Source organism: Neodiprion virginianus, chromosome 2 (genome assembly GCF_021901495.1).
Source record: "Neodiprion virginianus isolate iyNeoVirg1 chromosome 2, iyNeoVirg1.1, whole genome shotgun sequence".
NCBI classification, from domain to species: Eukaryota; Metazoa; Arthropoda; class Insecta; order Hymenoptera; family Diprionidae; genus Neodiprion; species Neodiprion virginianus.
The window spans coordinates 2,079,981-2,103,000 of NC_060878.1; the positions used below are offsets into that span (position 1 = coordinate 2,079,981).

At 35.9% G+C, this 23,020-nt stretch overlaps 1 protein-coding gene and 1 long non-coding RNA gene across 18 annotated transcripts in view; one reads left to right on the plus strand and one right to left on the minus strand.

Moving 5' to 3' along the window:
• The window catches only part of LOC124298286 (uncharacterized), a 72,600-nt gene that overhangs the window by 22,641 nt on the left and 26,939 nt on the right, over positions 1 to 23,020 (plus strand). Inside the window, exon 2 of the long non-coding RNA XR_006906771.1 lies at positions 11,565 to 11,778. This is a non-coding gene — a long non-coding RNA (uncharacterized LOC124298286). The remainder of the gene's footprint in view (positions 1 to 11,564; positions 11,779 to 23,020) is intronic.
• LOC124298249 (disintegrin and metalloproteinase domain-containing protein 11) overlaps positions 1 to 23,020 on the minus strand; it is a 45,809-nt gene that overhangs the window by 3,430 nt on the left and 19,359 nt on the right. For 10 of the 17 annotated variants that reach the window (XM_046750016.1, XM_046750014.1, XM_046750015.1 and 7 more), the window contains 19 exons: positions 21,982 to 22,127; positions 20,048 to 20,107; positions 19,884 to 19,963; positions 19,207 to 19,276; positions 18,626 to 18,772; positions 17,873 to 18,073; positions 17,636 to 17,710; positions 16,687 to 16,859; positions 15,867 to 16,033; positions 15,573 to 15,736; positions 14,488 to 14,661; positions 12,607 to 12,911; positions 11,937 to 12,056; positions 11,562 to 11,643; positions 11,383 to 11,478; positions 10,688 to 10,850; positions 3,894 to 4,032; positions 1,662 to 1,814; positions 438 to 509 (listed from right to left, as the gene is read on the minus strand). In XM_046750016.1, the coding sequence (XP_046605972.1) occupies positions 438 to 509; positions 1,662 to 1,814; positions 3,894 to 4,032; positions 10,688 to 10,850; positions 11,383 to 11,478; positions 11,562 to 11,643; positions 11,937 to 12,056; positions 12,607 to 12,911; positions 14,488 to 14,661; positions 15,573 to 15,736; positions 15,867 to 16,033; positions 16,687 to 16,859; positions 17,636 to 17,710; positions 17,873 to 18,073; positions 18,626 to 18,772; positions 19,207 to 19,276; positions 19,884 to 19,963; positions 20,048 to 20,107; positions 21,982 to 22,127 (2,587 nt within the window). Of the gene's footprint in view, positions 1 to 437; positions 510 to 1,661; positions 1,815 to 3,893; positions 4,033 to 8,411; positions 8,515 to 10,687; positions 10,851 to 11,382; positions 11,479 to 11,561; positions 11,644 to 11,936; positions 12,057 to 12,606; positions 12,912 to 14,487; positions 14,662 to 15,572; positions 15,737 to 15,866; positions 16,034 to 16,686; positions 16,860 to 17,635; positions 17,711 to 17,872; positions 18,074 to 18,625; positions 18,773 to 19,206; positions 19,277 to 19,883; positions 19,964 to 20,047; positions 20,108 to 21,981; positions 22,128 to 23,020 lie in introns of all 17 variants that reach the window. The other 7 variants (XM_046750027.1, XM_046750022.1, XM_046750018.1 and 4 more) reach the window with 6 other exon arrangements.

Here is a 23,020-nt window from a genome sequence, read left to right on the forward strand (position 1 = left end):
AATGGAGATCGTTTAAATTATTCAAGATATTACAAACGCAATGTTTCTTTTCGCACTGTTCCTTTTCTTGAACGATGAAATGGATTTCTGTCTTCCAAAATGAAACAAAAAATAAAAAATAAGCTTAAACCACATTGCTTTTCTTCTTTCTTTAAGATTACTGATTTCAAAATTTAACCGTAAAGTTTGATTACAAAAAAAGGAAAGAAGATCACAACGAAACACGTACAATAATTATGTACTAGACTTCTTCAATTACGCATGATGTATGTACATTACACATGTACTATAATATACATACATACCCAATTACGAACGAAGGGTAAAAATAATCGGACGAGAAGTCGACGAGTTACAGTATAGGTACATGTAGTCAGAGATTTTCTCATAGAAGAGTGACGAGTAGACGCCACTTAGTGGGGGTGAGATGAACTTACTTTAGCCGTGTCCCGTCCCCGGTGACGACGTTATTCATGGGTCGGAACAGGACGCGCTGGCTCTCGTCGCGGCTAGAAATATACTAATATAGGCATGCCGCGGGCTATTTTTATTTACAGGTAGGTAGTTCCTACGAGATTGCATCTCGATACGTTACGCCTTTTAACAATGCATTCGTATAAAGATCCCTGGATATAAGTAGATATTTATAATAGTACGTTATGAACTACGATATAATACGGAGAAGCAGGATACAATTAGGTATATGTATATTATAATATTGACTAAATGTAAAATTATTATGCAGCTCTGGGGAATAATAAATGTTCAAAACAGAAAATACATTGTAAGACCGCGCCTTAAATCTCCATTGTAGACTCAAGACTTTACTGAGACTCCTGCTCAAATTCTCGATTTGCAAGGAGAGATTTTACACTTGTTTGAAAAATAAGTCGATTAAAATATAAAAGGATGAAAGAATAAATATAAAAATAAAATGGACGAACGAACCCTGCTTTTGACGTGTTCGTAAGGATGGCAAAATATACGATATGCCATTCTTGTTCGTTTATCAATTTCTTTGCACGAAAATGAAGGGTATCTCACACAGTATAATTCTACGATATACCGTTTAACAATACTATTACATGTATAACAGAGTGTGCAATACATAAGGGGAAGTTTAAAAGCAGAAAGAAAAATAAATCGGATTTGAATCAAAAGTTTCGCTTTACATACAAACTGTAAGGAATTAATTCTCTTGGGATTTCTAAAAAGCTCCTCTATATGGCATGTACAGACGCTTAGATTGATTCTGATACGTTTGATAACCCTAGAAACGTTACGACCCATGGTGTTGGATGAGCACCGTTTGCACTGCCGTCCGCGTGCCCAATAAACTTTATAGAATCCAGTGCGCGCGCCTCAGGCCGAGCAGCAAACAAAAGATTCTTCGGCGCGCGGCCGGCAGTGCAAAGGGTGCTCATCCAACACCGTGGGCGGTAAAGTTTCTAGGGTTATCGAACGTGTCAGAATCAATCCGAGCGTCTTTACCTATATACGATGTGTGTGTACATATTACCTATATCAATAACAAACGTGATAATAATCGCTCCATGCAATATTTTTGTATTTCCCTTATTTTCCCACAAGTCTCTCCTTCGATTGTACACAATAAAGGTCAAAGTAATGTTGAAACAAATGGACGGAAGGATTTCGCGTACCTGTAGGACGGCATGCTGCCGAATGTGAGCATCTTGTTGACTCTGTCGAGGGCGGCGTCCTCGGGGTTGTGGTTACCGGATACGCCTGTGTAGTTTTTCTGTGCTGGTTTTTTTGAATATGGTGGATCGTATTTTTGTATGGTGCTTTTCCTTCTGTGAGAATATACACGACGGATAGATTATCATGGTGCCGATTCCACGGTCAGTGATTACAGGACAAAGAAGCGCATGCAACGCTATTAATTAACAAGCAGTTTTCTTTTTTTTTTCAGGGTTTTCTCATCTTTTTTGGTACTTTCTTTTTCTATTTTTTGACTTTTAAAATAAAATTGTGCATTTGGTGGGCTATGCATGATCAGTCATAATATACCTATAATGTACTTGGTATACGTATAACCACGCCATATATATGTACATATATATGCGTGTGTCTATAGGTATAATAGCAAGGAGTGTATTGTATACTATTTTGGAATAATATGTATATATGTATATATGTATATACATATATATATATATGTATATATCGATGTATCGATATAATATGTATAGGTATTATATACATGTAACGGCTTTCATTATTGGGGCTACCATCTAATCGTGGATATTATGTATAATAATAATAAAAATAATAACGATGATGATAGTAATAATATTAATAATAATAATAATAATAATAATAATGCAATAAAGTATCGCATGCGGTTTTACAATATATATATGTAAAACAGAAATTGTATAAACCAGTCAAATGGTAGACCCGACGACGGCCTTGCACAAATCGATCTGTACCGTTCGATGCCCTTCACTGCAGTACCACCCATTCGTTAACAAGTATTATTTAAGCAAAAAAAATTATAATAACAATAATAACAACAACAATAAACAATGAACAATAATAATAATAATAACAATAAGAATAATAATAATAACAATAACGATGATAATTATAAGTATGATGGAAACAATAATATTGGTAGATGGTGATGAGATTTTAGGGGGTTTTATGTTTTCAATTTTCTGTTTACGATATTTAAATTATGCAGATTCGTACGATATTGCATGTCAAACGTTATAATGTGAGAGAAAAAAACAGAAGTGCAAACAAATCTGTGTTTCTTTTAGATTTTCTTGTTGTATCGCATACGTTTTTTTTTTTTTTTTTTTTTTTCTCAATGTTTCCGAAGCGCGATACCGAATATTAGAAACCAAAATAATAATATGTATATACAATATACGTATATTTAGATGTATTTATCATTTTATGTTTTGGAATTATGGAATATACGTATAAAAAAACATATCAATATATATATATGTTTCCAAGAAATATCGTAGATCATATATTTAAACTGTGTGTGGCAGTTGTGAACTGTGAAAATTTATAGCTCGTTTTGCAAAACTTTCACCGTGTTTTTACACTTCTTTTTTCTTTCATCATTTTCACAGCAATAATTCCCCCGGCGTATGATGTATTACATATACCGGCTTGAAAATCGTCCGACTTATTGTAGCGCGAGTGATTTATCACACGATTTCTCTTAACTTTTCTACTTTCCACGCGGATGACTTGTTCGTTTTTTTTTTTTTTTTTCTCTTACTCCGCGCTTTCAGGACAATGAATACGTATATAATACGACAGAGAAGTGGAAAGTAAAACGTGAGAATATAAAAATAAAAACAATAATGAATAAACTTTTATATCTGCTGTTTCCTTTGTTCGTTTGTACAAATTGCTTTTTTATTTTTCATATATTGTCATCGTCAAATTTGCGTATAATGTACAAAAAAAAAAAAAAGAAAAAAAACGCGAAAGATTAGTACCTTTTTTTTTTTGCGATATATCATACCATGTTACATGTGGTGTGTAATATGAAACACGCGTGTTCAATATAATGATATTGCAATATTGTGAAATGCGAGGAGAGAGTTAAAGAGAGAAAGTCTACGTTGGGCATATTGAAAAACTATGAATATAGCATTGTAGAAGAAGAAGAAGAAGAAGAAGAAAAAAAAGAAAGAAAGGAGAAACTAATATGCGAATGTTTCATACACACGTAGGGATGAAAGAAAAAACTGATAAAAATTATTAAAGAAAACTTTGTAAACGAATAATAATGTAAACGAGTCAATAAATTGAATAAGAAGAATAAGAATAAGTATAATAAAGGAATGAAGATAAAGAATAATAAAAATATAAAGAAATTCTATGTGTATGTACTGCACACTAACCTGAGACAGAGGGAGAAGTTTTTATGTACTACGACTGACCTGTAGCAGAGAGCCATCAGAGCAAATACTATGAAAACACCCCCTACCACCGACATGAGCATACCAACTAAAAATATAGTGTTTGAGCCGTGGTAGTTCTCTACGGATCGGTTTTTAGTTGGTTGTTGGGTATTTTTTTTTTTTTTTGTTTTTTTTTTTTCGGTCATCGATTTATCCAATAAATGTGAGGTTTTATATATATAATGGAGGGGTGGGTGGGGAGGAAAAATAATTTTATGTCGATACGACGATGGTAAACCAGGATCGACGACGAGGACGACGACGCGTGTGTGTCATCCAAACCAAGTCGGGGATTCCCAAAATTTGTTGTATTGTCGATATCATCCACCCCCACAGACCAGGGCCACAGCATGCAGACAGAGAGAGATGGCAGCGACAGACAGAAACAGAAAGAAACAGAGAAGCCGATATCAGCACGTATATAACACACCATTCATAATAATAATAATAATAATAATAACGACAACAACAACGATAATAATAAAAATAATAACTAATAACCGCGGAAACAAATTTTCGTCCTTCTTGGCTGTTGACTTCTTGTTTTTATTTATTTATTTTTTTTTTTCCTTTTCCACCCTCAAATTTCATTAATATACATTAACCGTACGTATACTTTTTCCGTATGACGATTTAAACGTGGAAGACGATCAGAAAAAATCGCAAATTGAAAGAAAACTGAGAGAAAGATAAACAAAAAAAAAAAAAAATTAATCAAGTTACGATAAAGTTAGATTTTTCTTTCGCACAGGTAGCAGATTTTCTAATGATAATAATAGTAATAATAATAATAGTAATATTAAAAATTTATTGCGAGTATAAATGTTGACAATTGACGTTGTATAATGTGTATAATATATAAATGTATATGTATATACATTATACACTTATGCATACGTCGCATGATCGTTATTATCCACAACACCGGTAAACGAATTAAGCCATGTTACGATGTTGCATTTTTCACAACGTATAATATAAGTTATAATTATTATACAATATATGTATATACCTATATGATATGATGGTTGCGGAATTGCAGGTTTTTTTTTTTTTTTTTTTTTTTATAGTATCTATTTTCTTTCTTTCTTACTCATCGTTTTCATCGTGATATCGTTACGCTTTGTTCACCGTTTTGTTACGTATTATTTGTAGAGATATAACAGATGAGGAATATAATGTTTTGGGTGTGAGTGATGTACAATCTGGACATATTGTACATGTATGTGTAAAAACATGTATAAGTGTACACCGAAATGAGGATAAAAATAATTCTTGTTTCAAAAACGCGTCGTGAATTTTTGACAAAAAAAAATTTTCATCTATTTCTTACTTCTGGTCGTGAAAGGTGTAGAGAAGTTTTTTGTTTTTAAATATCCTGTCACGCTATTGTCGTACCTGTATAATTAAACGTTTGCAATGATAAAATATCGAACGATATTATCTCCGTGAAATTGAAGTAGGCAAAAGAAATTTTAAACAAGAAGCAAAAGAGAAGAAAACTCATACCTACGTAAAAAATTGACGAAAAATTAAACGGAAATCAGATAGAATAAATATAAACAAAATATTGTATATAATTAATTGTATGAGTTATTTGCCGTGCGCCACACAGCACAAAAATCTACGATGCAGCATGGTAACATGATTCTCGCTCTCTTTTTGCTTTTTTTTTTTTTTTTCTCTCTCTCTTTTTTACATGTATAATATATAATAATTCAAACGTTTATATACATGTATATTTTTATGTACTCATATATAATCGTGCTCACATAGGGCATACAACAGCTGGCACATTTGCGCACACATACATATCATATTGTTTAAAAAATGTGTCACATTGCATGTACATATCATCACATGTACACACATACATGCATACATCGTATACATAACGATGAATTCATTAAACGTGTACGTTGTTCCATATCAAAGTTTGTGTATATACGCTAGGATGGTCCTCAAAAAGGTAATTTTTTAATTTCGATTCCGGCGCGCCTCCCAAATCGGCTCCAGATAATGTCAAAAATAATTCCCTAATTTTTCAGACTTTTATCTCAACTCTAACTCGCTCCCCAAAGAGGGTGGATTTTCCCATTCAACCCTTTCAGGGTCGTCGAAATTCAAAAATTATTCTTCTGAGGACCGGCCACCCTAATACACACATTTCTATATAAGTAATATAACGATATGTATATGTGCACAATATTTTACACTATTTCAGAATTTTATGTATGTATAGTATACGTATACATATAGTAATGTGAAAAGATAGAGCCAACGGAAGGGAAAAACATTATAGGGAGGAGAGTAAAAGAAAAACACTTTCATCATTTCCGTTGAATACGTGTGAAAAAAAAAAGAGTCGTGTATGTTATATTAAATAAATAACTGTTACGATTAATGTTTAATTATCAAATGAAAAAAATTAACATACCACGTGTCAATAAAAATCGTAATTTATGAGCAGTTCGGAAATTTTTATCTCGTTTCACAATCAGTTATGTTTTTTTTTTTTTTTTTTTTTTTTTTTAATTTAGTGTACGTTCAACGCGAACCAAAGAACTTGTCCGTAAAATCCGGCAAACTTGTTTCAAAACAAAGATGACCAATAATTTCTTGTGTAAAAATAATGCACAACTAGTACGATGTATATAAATTAAAACAATATAGTTTTTAATAATGCCATATGATTATGTGTACGTATATATATAGACACATCGAAAACACACTGTGAAAAGACAATACATAAACATCGATCATATATATGTATAGTATATATATATATAATATGTATGCATACATAAATATACAGAGTGATTTCCTAACGACTACATGGTGCGTCGTCTGTTAAATTTTAATGCGCACGCGCTGAAATCCGAAAGTAACTATTTGCCAGGTCAACCAACCGTCGTAAGCGTAACTTAAAAAATTTTCACAATCGTCTCTGTTATTTGTGCTAAATACGTAAAGAGCAGGAACTCAAATGGTTGAATTGACTAAACTTGTCGCAATAGTAATCGCACATATCAGGTTTATTTTTAGTACCACTAGTGTCGCTAGTGTTCTTTTTGCACCGAAGTGTCATTGATTACGGGGATGCCCAATATCGACTAATCGATGATCTTACAACGTGATTCGCAGAAAGTTTTCACTGTACACCTTATAATCCCTCCACTGTGTTCGATGCATACGTAAACACCAGTGCCATCTTACTTCAGGCAGTTATTTTTTATACATGAAGTTCCTGCTTCTTATGTGGTCTCCATCCTTAACAGCTACCGACAATTACTGTCAAAATTTTTGAGGTTACGTTTACGACGGTTGGCCGCCAGTTGCATTCGGATTTCAGTGCGTGCGCGTTATCTTAATTTTAACAATCGATGAACCATGCGGTCGTTAAAAATTCACTCTTTATATGCACATATACTGTATATATTTATATACATATTATCTGTATTATATATGTATGTATATTAGGATATACGTACATTTATGTATGCAAATATACGCACATATGTATATATATACATATATATATATATTGATTCATTAGTTATTTCGAGCAATATTGCAGACGGCCGCGTGCGATGCCTCCTCTCATCCAGCTATAATAATGATAATAATAATAATAATATAATATGGATGTAATAAGATGATAATAGGCACGAGAGAGGTATAATAAAAAATAATATCTTATATAGTCGTATAATTATTATATGTAATATCAATATTTTACTTTATGACGAAGATTTTGTACTTGTGTATGTATATATAGAGCATTCCACATTAAATTAACAGCCCACGTACCTCACCCCCTTAGATTCTGATAATTTTTTGGTACGATGTTCTAACCAACCCAAAGAGTCTCGGGAATTTTTGCAGATTTTTTTTTTTTTCACCCGCTGGTGAAATTTATACAAAATCGCAAAATCAATTACGAAAACGTTACTTTTTAAAATCATAGAATCTGTTTGAACTTTTTCACCATTTTAAAAATGGCGTTTTCAGAATTGGTCTTTCGATTTCTTTTCAAATTTCACCGGTGTCTGAACAAATATGAGAGATAAAAACTCCCGAGACCCTTTTGGGCCGGTATGAGCATCGTTCTAAAAAATGATTAGAATCCAAGAGGATGAGGTACATGAGCTGCGAATTTGACGTGGAATGCCCCATGTATACATGAATAATATTATAGGCGCTGATCAGAACCCACCACCGAGCACCGTTACATAAATAAATTTGAAAAAAAAAAATAAATAAAATAAAAAACCCACATAGAAATGGAAAAGAAATTTTTAAAAATGAAAAAATGGAAAAAACAACGATTGTTCGTTGGTTCTCTTATGTTTTTTTTTTTCTTTTTTTTTTTCTCTTCCTTTGAAACGTGTAATTTTTACATATACAATCAGCCAAGTGAGCTTCCTGCATACGCGGAAGTAGATTTGGCTACTGTACCTGTAGCAACCAGCCATTAGTGCAAAACAAATGAAGACTGACTTGACGACAACCACCAGGATTACTACCATCGTTGGCGTGCTAAGATTCTGCTTCTCGCCCCCTGAAACCACCAGACACACATGCACGCGTACCGTGTATCCTCATAATTTTTTCTCATTTAGTAATAGTTACATGATGTGAAATCCACGGTAAACGAAAACGAATTGATTAAACGCAATCGTTGAAGAACAAAAATAAAGAAACACCACATAATAGTATTCTAACATACTAAAATTCCATCTGATAATATTGTGGCGATTTTCCACGTTAATGAGGATTTTTTTCATCCAATATTTTTTGTTAGTTATTCTTTTCATCTCTTTTCGTTACACAATCCGTTTCAGTGGAGGATTTTCAATTTTCCTCTATTCAAACGTGATTCTTTATGTATATATACGAGATTGAATATAAATGCACACACACACACACACACACACACACACACACACATATATATATATATGTATATAGGTACAGGTATATAAGAAATCACGCGGGTGCTCGAATATGATGATCATTATTCAATTTTTTTCTTGCGCGTTCTTTTTTTCATTATTTTTTATTTTTTCGTCATTTTCTCGCGACGCGTGCGGCCACAAAAGCTTTCGCAGCTAACTGAGGCTTCAACCCTAAAAATGTTGGGGTGAATGGACAATAAATTCTTTACCCCTCTCAGATGTTGAATAATTTTTATATTTTGCATAAATACGAGGAAGAAATATTTTGAAAGAAGTTTATTATTATTATTATTATTATTATTATTATTTTGACTAAATACGAGAATAATTGAAAGTGAATAAAGAGAAATCGAATTCCGGTTTTTTCTTTAATGATCCTAAAATCCGACAACCCTGTAACGTTTTTATTCGAATCGTTTCTGATTTGTTTTTTTTTTTTTTTTGTTGAAATTTTATCCTACCGATTGAAAATCATCCACTGCTTGAGTTTTTTTTTTTTTTTTAATCGACATTCATTCGGCGCGAGTAAAAATATGATAAAAATTGGAATAATTCAATGTGTAATATAATAAATATACCGGGTGAACGCAAGAAAAACGAAAACACACCAATATCGATCTTATTTACGGTTGTATAACGTACATACATGTATAATGTATATATCTATGTATACACATACCTATAACGTAAAAACATTTATCACACAATTTACCTGTATAATATATCATTCTGCAAAGGTGTGTGTGTATGTGTGTGTGTTAATAAATATATATATATATATATATTTATATAGGTATAGCAATAAAAATTGTTTTGTGCACAGCTGATAGTATGACCCCATAATAATAATAATTATTGATACGAATGCGATATCGGATAGAATTTGTTGTTTTCTTTTGTTTTTATATTTTTCTCTTCCTCTTCGTTACGTTTTTCGTATTTGCTGCAACGTTTTGCGAGATCTTTGTATTGTGATTGTACACATGTGCGGATATGAAAATGTTTGAAGAAAAAAAATAGTGAAAAATCAAAAGAAGTAAATGATCATACAGTTGCAAACTATATATTATATTGCAAGTATATCGCGTTATATAATAACAAATTCACCGTGAGAATGCGCGTATGTATAAAATAATAGAGTAAATACGTACAAGTGTGTGGTATAAATGATTAACCTAGGTATAACAATCGAGAATATATCACGTTACTTCTTCTGTAAAAATCGAATGAAAGAAAGTAAAAAAGAGATCGCACGTGAATAAAAAAAAAAAAGAAAAAAAAAAGTAACAATTTAAACGAAATATTAAATTATACAATTCTAGAGTAATAATAATAATTACTCGAAATTGTCGCGAAATATTCTGCATATTCATTAGAAAGATGTAAAAAGTATAACGATCGAGAGTTTATATAACGCAGCTGTATAATGGTGGATATAGGTAGAAAATGATCTCGTTCCTCGGCGATGCTGTGGAATAACCTGTAAATTATTAACATTTTTTTCTGGTGGGAACGAGTGCGGGTGACACGCGGCTGCCCCTTGAAGTTGGTAATTTTGTGCCTTCTAAATAAGGAATCTCGAGAGTGAAGAACCCCGAGAGCAGTTCCGAGTTGATTAATATTGTAGAATATATAAATGTGTTATGTATAAGGGGTTACGAAATGAGGGAAGAATACATGGAGATTCGACAAAATCGGATGGCTTGTGTAAAAATTTGGTGAAAATTTTTAAGGATGTAACGAATGTGGTTCGTTCGCTTTGGGAAATTAACTCACCGTAGGGGGTTTCTTTCTTCGCCATTTTACTCTCTAGGCCAGATTTACCAGACATTGCTGTGCTGGATGTTGTTGGCCCCGCTGTTGTCAGCTCCTGAAGTATCGAACAGTCGGGCCCTGCCCATCCGTTATTACAGTGGCATTTATTTCTGTTCGTGCATATCTGCGGTGAAATAGGAATGACAAGGTGGTGAGTTAGTACCGAAAACAGGGTGTGGTCGTCTTTTAACCCTTTCAGTCACGGTGGGCGGCTCGGCATCCCACCTCAAAAACTTCCACGTCCTACCCTCATCACAATTTATTATTAATTCTGACTTCAGATTCGTCATCAGCGGCCCCAAAAATCCCCGAGTAACAAGTTTCGGCCAGAATCATTGAATTTTGATAGTTTTTTTCGTTTTTACATTCGCCGTATTGGATCCGCCATCTTGAATTTAGAAGTTATGATTTTCTGACCTTAGACTCGTGATCAACAACCCTGAGAACCCCCGAGTAATAAGTTTCAGTCAGAATCATTTCATTTTGATAGTTTTTCAGATTTTGTATCCGCTATCTTGGATTTAGAAATTATCAAATTCCGACTTCAGATTCGGCATCAGCGACGCCAAAAACCCCCGCGTAACAAAATTCAGGCCAAAATATCGATTTTAAAAATGTGTGACTGAAAGGGTTAACCGGATCAATGGGCTACTCACTCCTTTTCCCGAGCATTCGTTATCGTCACGATTTGTAGGACATTTGCCAGTGTGCTCGTGTGGAAAGCGACTGGTGCATGTCTGATTGACGCATATCTGTAATTCGAATCTCAAATTTTTGTCCCCTGTAATTTTTAACCCTGCAGTAACTAAAATTGCGAAATTTTCATTCTTCTCACCAGATTGTCGCCGCACGTTGTCCCGTCTCTGACTAGACCCATGTCCGGCATTTCGGAGCCCTCAACAGTCCCTGTTGTCGACCTGAAAGCAATCGAGGAACAATTGGCATTTTTGACTGGGGACCATATTTGGATTTGAAAAGTTTGAATCTATAAGCTCGAGCAGTGACATTTCCGTAGTTGAAAAATTGGATCGTCGCAGAGCAGAGAACAACAGGTAACTTCCATAATCACGCATGACTTTTACTCATAGTTGGTTGCTTCTCTTGAAATAACCGAATTATTTAATTTTGTTACCCTCGTCGCCGGGGTGCGAATTAATGAAAAGCAAAGTTTTACATCCCCGCAACGCTGCTCACAGTGAATTGAACTCACTTGCACTCGTAGTCTTGACCCTTTATGCTGATTATAGTTCTCGAGTAAAGCTGATCCATGCCCGAAATAACCGGCTGTTTGTTACCAGATTGGCACTGCAGCGAACCGCAATGAATGTTCCTGAAAATCGAAGTAGTTACACAATTAGTCCGTACAGTCTGACTTTCAGTTACGTTAACTCCGAGTCAAAAGTTGGTAAAAAATACACGTCACTGTTCACGGTGCTCGCTAAAGGCTGTGTTCCAAAACTAGCTGCCATCACTAAAAACTCCCTAGGACAGAGACAAAAGAGATAAAAGATTGTTAACAGCACTGAGAGCTAATTTCGGAACGCACCAAAAAACACTCAAGCAAATTCTCTGACTCTTCCTGACTTCCTTAACCATTTTTCCCCGAGTCGTCTCCGAGTCACACAGTGACCACCGTGAACTGTTATTTGTGACCGTGACAACGAAGTCAAACGAAAGAAGATCCTCTGGATGGGGTTAAAAACTTGGAAGAAAGAATTAGTAGTCATTCTGATCAGTGACATATTCGAAAAATTCATGTTTCGCTATTTTATTTTCACAAGTTTGGAAATTTCGACATGTCTGTCATTCCAAGTATTGACTTTTCCAAATTCTTACTTCTCTGACTTTCGATTGCAAGAGTCTATGGACCAGGGACTTACTCTGCCTCGCACTTGACCAGATGACCACTCGAGTCGGTCCCGCAATGACCGTTTATCGCCCCCTTGGAGTTGAACTGTTCGAAGCACTGTTTGTCGGCAGCGATACCGCCGTATCCCCAGACCTGTTCGCACTGTAGATTAAGGGCCGGACAAACGCCGTCGAAACAATATCCGCTGTTGTTGCCGCAGGGGCTTCCGTTTTTCTTGTAGACGTCGATCGGACACTGGCCCGATTCACCGGAACACACCTCGGAGAGGTCGCACTCGTTTGTTGACTCACGGCAAACGACGCCCCGAGCACGAAGCTGAATCGATACAACGTCAAATTATACACGATACCCTGACGTCGTTGTCTCGTCTGCCTCATTCCATCATCTGACACCCTACGTGTTACGGTCAAACAACACCGTAACGAGATATCGTCACCCTATCGGTACCCCAAAATCCCTGAGAACATTCGGCGGGATTCTACGCGCCCCCTGGACCAAAAATTCTAAAAGTCAATCTGGTGTGTACACTTGGGAACGATGAATCTGAGACGGCTAATTTTTGACACTAGACAGTTAAGTTGGCAGCACAGAGAAACCTACAGCGCCACAGTCGGCCGAGTGCGAAACAAACCCAATCTCAATAAACATAACATATCCCATGAACATCGAATCTAACCTTAGAATACCGCGGGGATAAGGACTTGTTGGATTGACACATATTCTAAGGTTAGATTCGACGGTCATGGGTTATGTTATATTTATTGAGATTGAGTTTGTTTCGCGATCGGCCGACTATGGCGCTGTAGGTTTCTCTGTGTTGCCAACATAACAGACTAGTGTGAAAAATTAACTGTCTCAGATTCATTGTCCCCAAGTGTACAGGGAGGCCATTTACCCGATATCCTATTCCACACATAAACTTATATATACTGTCTACTTCATGAATGAACGAAAAAAAATTATTTAATTTTGAATTGTTAGCCTGTTTCCTATCAAAATTACTTTTTCCGTGAATTTTTGAACACCCTGTATGTACGTATGTACGTATGTATGTACATTCACATGTTAATCATATGTACATACACATACGTTCATCCGGAGCGACGGATACAGAGAGGAAATTCTCTTATGCGCCGTCGGGATGAATTTACACATCGACAAATTGACGTCACTACACCCCTTAAACCTCCCATCCGCCCCCTCATCGCCAGATGTATATCTATATCTATAGGTTACGTATAAACCGGATACACAGAATTGATTGTAGAGGGGGAGAGCAAAATTTCTCTCCACAGAACCTGGGACGCGAATCGAATCGACGCGATTCGACGGATGGAAGTCAATTATAGCCTCTATAATTCCCTCCCTATAATTGTGACCGTTGTTGAATTTTAGAGCAATTATAAATCCCCCTCCCCCCTTCTTCTCTTTCACCCGCTTGCTATATATATATATATATGTATCCAAGGAAACTTATCAACATCACGGTATAGTCCATGCACGCGGTGTGTCGATTGGGAAATTATAACAAGCTTCGATAATAATAACGGTGTTGGTTGTCTACATTCGAGCTGATCGTATTTCCAGCATTTTTTTCTCCCCTTCATCGATAGGTACATGAAAATTATTGCTGCGAGATTCGATCACGTTATAGTGATCGATTATTAAGCGTAATTGGTCACACCTCGGTAGAAGTTGACCCTAGCTCCAAAAAAGTGATATCCTGTTTCGACAATGAGTCCTAAGACTCTAAAAAAAATATCTAGGTATTGTTTACGGATCGGAGAAAAAGTTCGCTCGGTTTTCCTAACCGAAATTGAATTGTTTAAATATTGTAAAACATCGACAAAGTTAACCATATTATTATAAATTCATTGTCAGCAGTTCTCACCTTGCAGTTGTCACAGCACGGACCTCCAGCGCATTCCGCTTCGGTGGTTAGCTTGCAGGTGATCGGATCACAGCAGGGATCTTTTTCATGACAATTTTCAATCGTACCGCAATCGCAGTCTTCTCCGTCGTCGATTTTCTTGTTGCCACAAGTCCCCGTCACCGATGATGCCAGCTGTGGAACGATCACGTTATAGTTTTTATATGTAAAAAAAAAAACAGCTTTACCATCGAAATATCCTCAAGTGAAAGCTGTCGATCGTAAATAAAATATCAGAAAAATCAAAGATAACAACACCGTGCAGAAGCAGCTACTTTAACGACTCACGGTTTATATCTTCTGTGTATAAGGTGAAGAGGGAGGAGAGGACCTAGACAAAAAAGGTCTCTAAACTATGTAGTCTGTTTTCATCACACCTCCGGTAATCTTGTCGTAAAATTGAGTCTATGTGCGATGGAAAAAGGAAGGCAAAAAAAAAAAAAATGGACAGAAAGATAGAAGGGTTGCGGAGCCATAAAAGCTGGCGAACTAAAAACCCTTTTAAGTAAACTCTTTCCACCGCAGTATAAACAGCGGCAGCTACTCGTTGTTCTCTGCTCACCATACAGTGCGGAATGGACGAAAGTTTATGGATCGTGAAAAAATGTAATACTGGTGCGAAGGGACTGCTGTATTATCATTGCCGTTATTTTTTATTATTATTGTTGTTATTATTGTACTTGCTACATAGCCGAGCCCAGAATGATAAAGTAAAAATAATGTAGGATAAAAACTATAATGATAGGTGTACAATATATTCTTGAACGTGATCAGAAACCGTATTGTCAGATATGGATGGACACTAGGGTGATCCTTATTCCCCACCCCCGTAAATCTACTTAAAATAATTCAAACATGGAAAAAACTCATTTTCTTGGTATGTATTTTATTGTAAAAGTGATAATATTCGAAAAAATCTTTTTCATTTAAGGCAATTGTTTTTGAATTATTTGAAGTTGATTTGAGGGGTGGTGTGGAAAAAATTCGTCAACGCCCAAAATAAGGACCACCCTAATGTACACATTTATGATTTATGGACAAGTTACCTCGTTTGGTTTGTTGAGCAAACAAATACCGTGGCCTAGTCTCAACGCGTCTTCGTAGTCCGATTTACTGCATCCGGAAAATTTATACGGTTGAACATTTTCCAGGCCTACTATCGACTGCGCCATTATACAACCGTGCCAGTCTCTGCAGATGCATTGCTCTCCTGAAAATCAAAAAAAAAGAAAGAAATGGAAAAGAAAGAAATGGAAAATATTATCGTAGAGCCGAGTTCACAGGAAAGGGAGAAAAACTCGCCAACTATTTAATCCTCTTGTATGATTGTTGGAACTTACTCCCGTTGTCGTGACCCATTCCGATGTTGTGACCTATCATGTGAGCCATCGTACCGGCGACTAGGTGAGGCTCGTAACTGTTCAGGTCGACGCTTATTCCCACCGAGGTTGCTGAACATACCGTTCCCGGTACCGCGATGCCCGATTCTCCGTGGAATGTTTCGCCCCTGATCGAGGAAATTTTTGTGTAAGGAATATGATGGATTATTGACAAGAATGTTTATACACGAAGAAACGATTAAGGAGGATGATGTACGTCGTACCGGTTTTTAGATGTTTTTTTGTTTTTTTTTTAAAGAAAATAAAAACATTTAGAGCAATTTGAGTTGGAGGGCTTCATTAATTATAGTTTCAAGAACGTTTTGAAATTTTTCCATTTAAATTGTTAACAATTTTTGGTCGAAAAATGTCAGTTTTTGTTCATAATTGTATATATTTGAACATTTTTTATTTTTTTTTTTTTACAATAAGTGGGCAACGAGCAAGGAAACCAAAGAGGTGTTTTGAACTCGAATAAAATTTTCGATCTGTTGAAAGTTGGAAAGTGACGTTAGGAGATGTGCCACCGCAAAAAGTTTTCGAGTTCGGAGTCGTTAGCTACTTACATGGGCCATGCCGTCATTTTATTATTAATTTGAATGAAAAAAAATTTTTTTAAATGTTTTTGAAACTATAAATGATAAAGCGCTCAATATCAAATTTCTTTAAGTGTTTTCATTTTGTTTAAAAAAAAAGTTCCTGAAAATAGGTATGATTTTAGACCGTCCAGACTGTACCTCCACCCCTTAACGTTCTCCATTCATCTTTCATTCACACTTACGTCAGTAACTGCGTAGTGTCTTTCTCAACGCTGAAAAGTTTCCTCTTTGTATAATCGCTGAAGTTCTGAAGTGCCTTATTTATTTCGCTGCTCTTGTTTATCGGTGCCTGGTTACTTCCTTGCCACGTTTCTATGTAGACTACAGACACTCTTGTATTCAGGGTGCGAAAGTACTGTCGGGAGTAAGGGAAAAATGGTATTTCAAGATCTGTCGATGATCAGCGGCAATCGGAATTATCACTCCGGATCCCTGAGGTTCATCCGAAGTTGATTAATGGTACATTCATAGACTGTGTTTGCGGGTTGTTGAGAAGGGGATACAAGTGGCTTTAGACTCGCCATAAACCAGCCCTCGAACTTGCCGTTCTCAAACTGCAGGTTCCAAGTTTATAGAGAGAAAAAAAAAAATAATATCCAATTCGAATTTTAAGCTACGAATTCAGATTCGTGATTAACGATTTTAAGGCCCTCGGATACAATGTTACGTGAAAATATCACGATTTTTTTTATTTTGTATCAGTATAATGAATCCATAACTACGAATTTTGGAAGTCTGACTTTGGATTCGTTATCGGTGATCCAAAAAATCACCGCCTACGAATTTCTAACGAAATCGGAATATATCTAGATTTTTTTCCACCATATTGAATGTCCCAATCTGATTTCAGATTTGTGGTCAACCACCCAACAAATCGACGAGTACCAAATTTGAATTTAGCAAATCTGACCTTAGATTCGTGATTAGCGACCCAAAAAACCTCACGATACGAATTTTAATTCAAATCCATTCATCCACTCTCAAGATATCGCCATTTTTATTTGATTTCTTGAAGTAGTGTTATTAAAATAATTTAAAAAGTACCGAGCCGATCAAAGCGAAAATCTCACGAGAGATTTTTTCTCTGAAAACAGAGAGAAATGGAAAGTTAAAAATTGCGAAACAACTCACCAAGTCTGCAATATTCGCAACCTGTATCGCGTCGTAGACAACTTGCATTCTCGTACTGCCATTCCTCTTGTCAAACTGCAAGCAATATCCGGATTAGCACGCCTTGAATCGATCGAGTTTAACGGGTGTATGTAAAACTGATCCATCCATATTGGACATTCGAGTGTTCGTCTTTTCATTCCCATTTTCAATTTCGATTCTACATTGTATCGTCTACTTTTGTCATACATCACCTACCATAGCCTTGTCGATTATCATGGCTGTTTCGATGTACTTTGTGGCCTCGCGGACGTCACGTTTGTACCGGGTGAATGTGTCTTCGGAAAGGCCGAGGATATGTTTTTGCCTACGATTTTTTGGCTGACGATTAGTAACCAGATTTGCGCAGCCTTTATTAGCCTTTGTACGAGCTTCAAATATGACGTGTGGATGTTTCTGCTAAAAGAGAGGTACGTATATAGTCTACATTCTATGGTTTATCTTCTAGGCATGATCATTATTTTAATTAAGCTTCTTCAAATACTCCGGCAATTGATCAGTCAATTGTGTTTTATTCGATTTCGATAGTTGCTTTACGTCTTCGTTGCTTTTATTTTCTTTTGTCTGTTTTTTTTTTTTTTTTCTTTTTGCTTCAAATTCTGTTCAACTCTTTTCACATTTACCCATCACTAGTTTTTCCTTTTAACCTAATTTTCTTCCTTCTCAAGTATTCGTCAAAGACGTAAAAACGCTCAACCATTAATTGACCAGAATGAAGGTGGGATAAAAAATTGATAAAAGATATCGTTCACGAATTCTGAAAACCTATCAAACTCCTCTCTCGAGGGTTTTTACTCCCGAATTTTTTATACAGGCTATATAAACACGCGGCTGCCTCGAATCTTGATGCGACTGAATCGCGAAGAGAACTGTTCCTTTGGGATTTTTTGTCTTCTTTTTTTTTAAACATTCTTTCAGAAGAAAAAATTCTGCCCGTTCGATTTTACTGACCGACATATCCCCGCCGTAGAAGGGATGCATGACGAATGTTTCGTTGCCTAAATGAATAACACCGCTCACTCCGTCGCAGGTGTGAAAAGCCGCACTTGCTCCCGGGTAATCCTTGACCGTTCCGTGATAAAAACAGTGCTCGATTTCCTGTTAAATATAAAATAATTTTTGTAATGCAATTTTTCTTGAAAAAAACAAAACAGAAAACAATATGTATGTTATAATACACAAAGTACCCCTTTCTATGACGGTCGAGTAAGTCTGAGAATGCGCATGCGCGGAGTAATGAAAATACGACTTTTAAGCCCTAGGAGTTGAAAGCGGTCTTTTCTGTACTCTGCGCATGCGCGTAGAGAACAAATCTGACGTTACGCGACCCTAACCTCACTTTCGTGCTTCGTGAAAAAACGCGTAACATAGTCTTGGTATATAAAGAATCGTGTTCAACAATGAGGCTACGGTCTTTTCACCTCGCGTGTTTTCCTCTTTCTTTTAATTTATTTTAGAATCATTCTCCGCGTCATCCGCGTCGTATATAATAACAAATGTGCAAAACTTTTTCCCGCCAATGTTTTACATACCTGTTTCGATACTTGTTCGGCACCGCTTGGCAAAAAGTGCTTCTGCATCAAATTCGGAGCTAACAGTTGCCTGTAACCAGGTACAAGATTTTATAATGCCGGTTTGATTTTTTTCCACAGTGATACACAAATGTGAAATTCAAAAATTTCCATTTCATGATACCTCAAACAATTATATCGAGAAAGAATAAAAATTGGAATTAGACAGCTCATATTGTATGTAAAATTCATACAGCACAGACAAAAAATAGGAAATACACAAACGACATTCTTGTGTAATTAATTCTTCATGCATAATAATAATATTAACAATCAAACACAGAAACTACAATTATACCTTAAATTTTTTCTCTTTTTTAGTCTTTCTAATATAAAACCAGCTTTTTTACCGATACAACAAGCGCGTTAAACATTTCTAACCCCTGTCCTCGTCTTTCTCGTCATCCGTCAAGTTGACGTTAACGAACAGGCTTTGAAATTAATTACCGCGAATAATAGTTACGATGCAGTAAATGACAATAATATACGTCGCGGTACTGAATGTCAAGTAAGATTTTTTCCACTTGTAATAAACAGAGCGAGAGAGGGATAGAAATATAAAGAAATACTATTAAAAATGAAAGCATGATTACTGGCGAATAATTATATAGAATTAATAATTGTCGGTGATTTCTTACGTATTTAATTCTAAGTCTAGACGAAATTTATGGTTGAAGGCCTTGAGAAGAATGGACGTCCGATGATAGTGTTTTCCCGTCTGAAAATGTACAGGATTAGGAAATAAAGAAAGTTTATTACCACCGAGAATTTGAAAGAAAATATTGAATCTAAATATCCTTACGCGTGATCGTCCTCTTTGATTCTGATAACTGTTATCTCCGTGTCCGTTTCTTGGCGGGTTCTAAAATTAATTGCGTATAAGGTGAATGAGACTTATGACCACATAATGTGAATACCTTTTCATTATCACAGGTATAACGTAAGGAGAATGAGAAGCTTTGTACACCGGGTGATTTCCTTGAACGTTCCTAAAGCTTTCCCAGCAGATGGGCAATTAACCGACATGTATCATTTTACTGACAATGAGATTAGGTATGATTCAATTTATGAAAAAAAATGTTCCCGCCTCGGCTGATAAGTCAAACGGAAATATATTTCCAGTAATATCGAGTTCGGATTCGTAATCAGTGACCTTGAAAACTCCGGAGTACCGAGTTTTATCGAAATCAAATGACTTTTTGGACTTCGCTCCGCCATACTGAATCCGCCATTTTGAATTTTCAAATTTTGAGTTCAGATTCGTAATCAGCGACCCAAGGAAGGTAGATTTGACGTGCCCCTGAACGGGTTAGAGTTGAGATAAAAGCCTGAAAAAATGAGGGAATTATTTTTGAATGATGTGGATCCGATTTGGGGGGCAAGTCCGTCGAAATTCAAAAATGACTTTTTTAAGGACTACCCTCTAAGTACAGATATAAGATGTAACTACGTACTTCGGTTGCCTGTCTTCAGGCGAAGCGACGGAAAGCTACAAGGAAATTACCCTGGTACGTTGTATTTTATCTTATATACTATGTATAATATATATTGTATAGGTTTGAATATCGTATGTATGTATACATATGTATATTATTGCATACAGTATAATATCTTTCAGCGACGTCATCGTGGCTAAAAATATAATCGTTGAGAGGCTGCCGTGGATGCAGAGGAGTGAAGTGAAGTGAAGTAGCTATCGTACGATGTATATGATGAATGCATATATATGTATGTATGTAAACACGTATGTATGTGTATGCATGTATTATACCTCGAGGAATAAGGCTAAAACTGACAGATGTATCGACTTTCCGACAGAGCCACGTTCAACGTCGTCTCAATATCGCTCTAGATAGGAAAGAAAAACTTCTCAGATACCTGCAACTTTCCCCCTTTCTTTCTTTTTTCCTGTCTTCTTTCTACATCCGTTGCTATCTCTTTTTTACTATCGCATCTTGCGTCTTTTTTTATGTACGTTTGTATGTGTGTGTACGTAAACAGTTTCTTAAAGTTTTTTACTACGCGTATTGGATTACCACGGCAGCAACTTTCTTTGGGATCACCCTTGGGAATTACATCGAACGTATGTCCCTTTTATTTCTACTGCGCGATCCTCGCTGTTCTAAATTTTCCGACTTACTTTAGTCGTAGACAACCTTTTCTAACCTCGCCTCCAACATTTATCAGATTTTTGATATTATCAAGCAATGCAGTGCAGTCGTCAGATGAATTAATCTTATTATAGCGATCTGTTTCTTTGGCTGAAAAAACACGCATTTATGACTAATGGCTAATAAATTAGGGACGGGCATTACTGACCGAGTCAGTAATTCGTACAGTAACCGAACGTTTTTTAAAATTTATTAAATTATAGGCATGATATAAAGTTTGACATTTTAATTCATGGCTAATCGTTGAATAATAAGGTAACTATATATCGTTTGCAGATAATTTTCACTTATTCTTTGAGGTTATGGCTGAATTCCAGGATATTTGTTACACCCAATTCTTCACTGATATTACAAACTGTAATTATATAGGTATAGTGACCATGCAGAATTGCGTTCATTGTGAATGTCTTATCGTATTCTAAAACTGCAATTTCCTTCCATACGATTTTCTGAATTTGTCGGTAAAATAGGGAAATTCTACATCACAATAATATCACCTTGACCAAATCATGATGTATGTGTGCGTACATATAAACTAGACTTAATAATGAATCTAGATTCTCACCTTGGCCCCAACTTCTCTTGTGGATATTCCCATTTTCTCGTGATGCCGCAACTGGACCGGGTATATTATCTGATAGTAATGGGCCCCGATATTTCGTACTAGCTCTTGGTTCTGTCTGTATTCGCGTAGTAATCTCTCAACCTCGCCTGAAAAAAATAATACACATTATGATTAATGCACGTTATTATTATACACGATCATTCGTTCCTTCATTCGGTAAGATATTCATTCGCATAGGTACATCATTCTAATCAAATAAGTAATAATCATTCACACCGAAGTATAATGACAAAAAAATATACCGGGCCCTGAACGTGGCAACAAGCCACCTCGGCGCCTTCAGATAGGCAACCGGGCTTTACATTGTCTTTTGTGAAATGGAAAATTGTAACTCCGGTTGCTTATCTGCAGGCGCCGAGGTAGCTTGTTTCCTACAGATAGGCAACCGGGCTTCACAATCCGTTCGTGACGTGAAAATCGTAACTCCGGTTGCCTATATGCAGGTACTGAGGTGGTTTGTTTCCACTTTAGGCTCGGTATGAATCTACTGTGTACTTCATGGTCCGTTTTTTTCGATCTCTCGTGATTCGTTCACTACTGTGATATTGCTTATATTCAACGTATCTCTCTTCACGTCTCTTTCCTTTTTCACTTATCTCTCATTTTCTTCGTTTTTTTCTTTCTTTTACTTTTTATTTTTCTTTCCTTTCTTTATTTCTATCCATTTCCTCCTCTCCTTTTCCGTAACAACACACTTTCGAGCATCATTGAGCTGCCACATTAATCACTCAAGTTGGAGCTCCTCTGCCCGTCTATATACACAAACATATATATATATATATATATATATATATATATATATACACGTATGCGGTATGTATCATGTATTGCGTACATATGTATATACTTGGAATCCATGCCCATCCGGTTCCCGCCGATACCCTCGTCTGTCTTTTGTAGATCTGCTGGTAGGTACACCTTATACTCTCGCATATATATATATATATATATATATATATATATATATATATATGTGTGT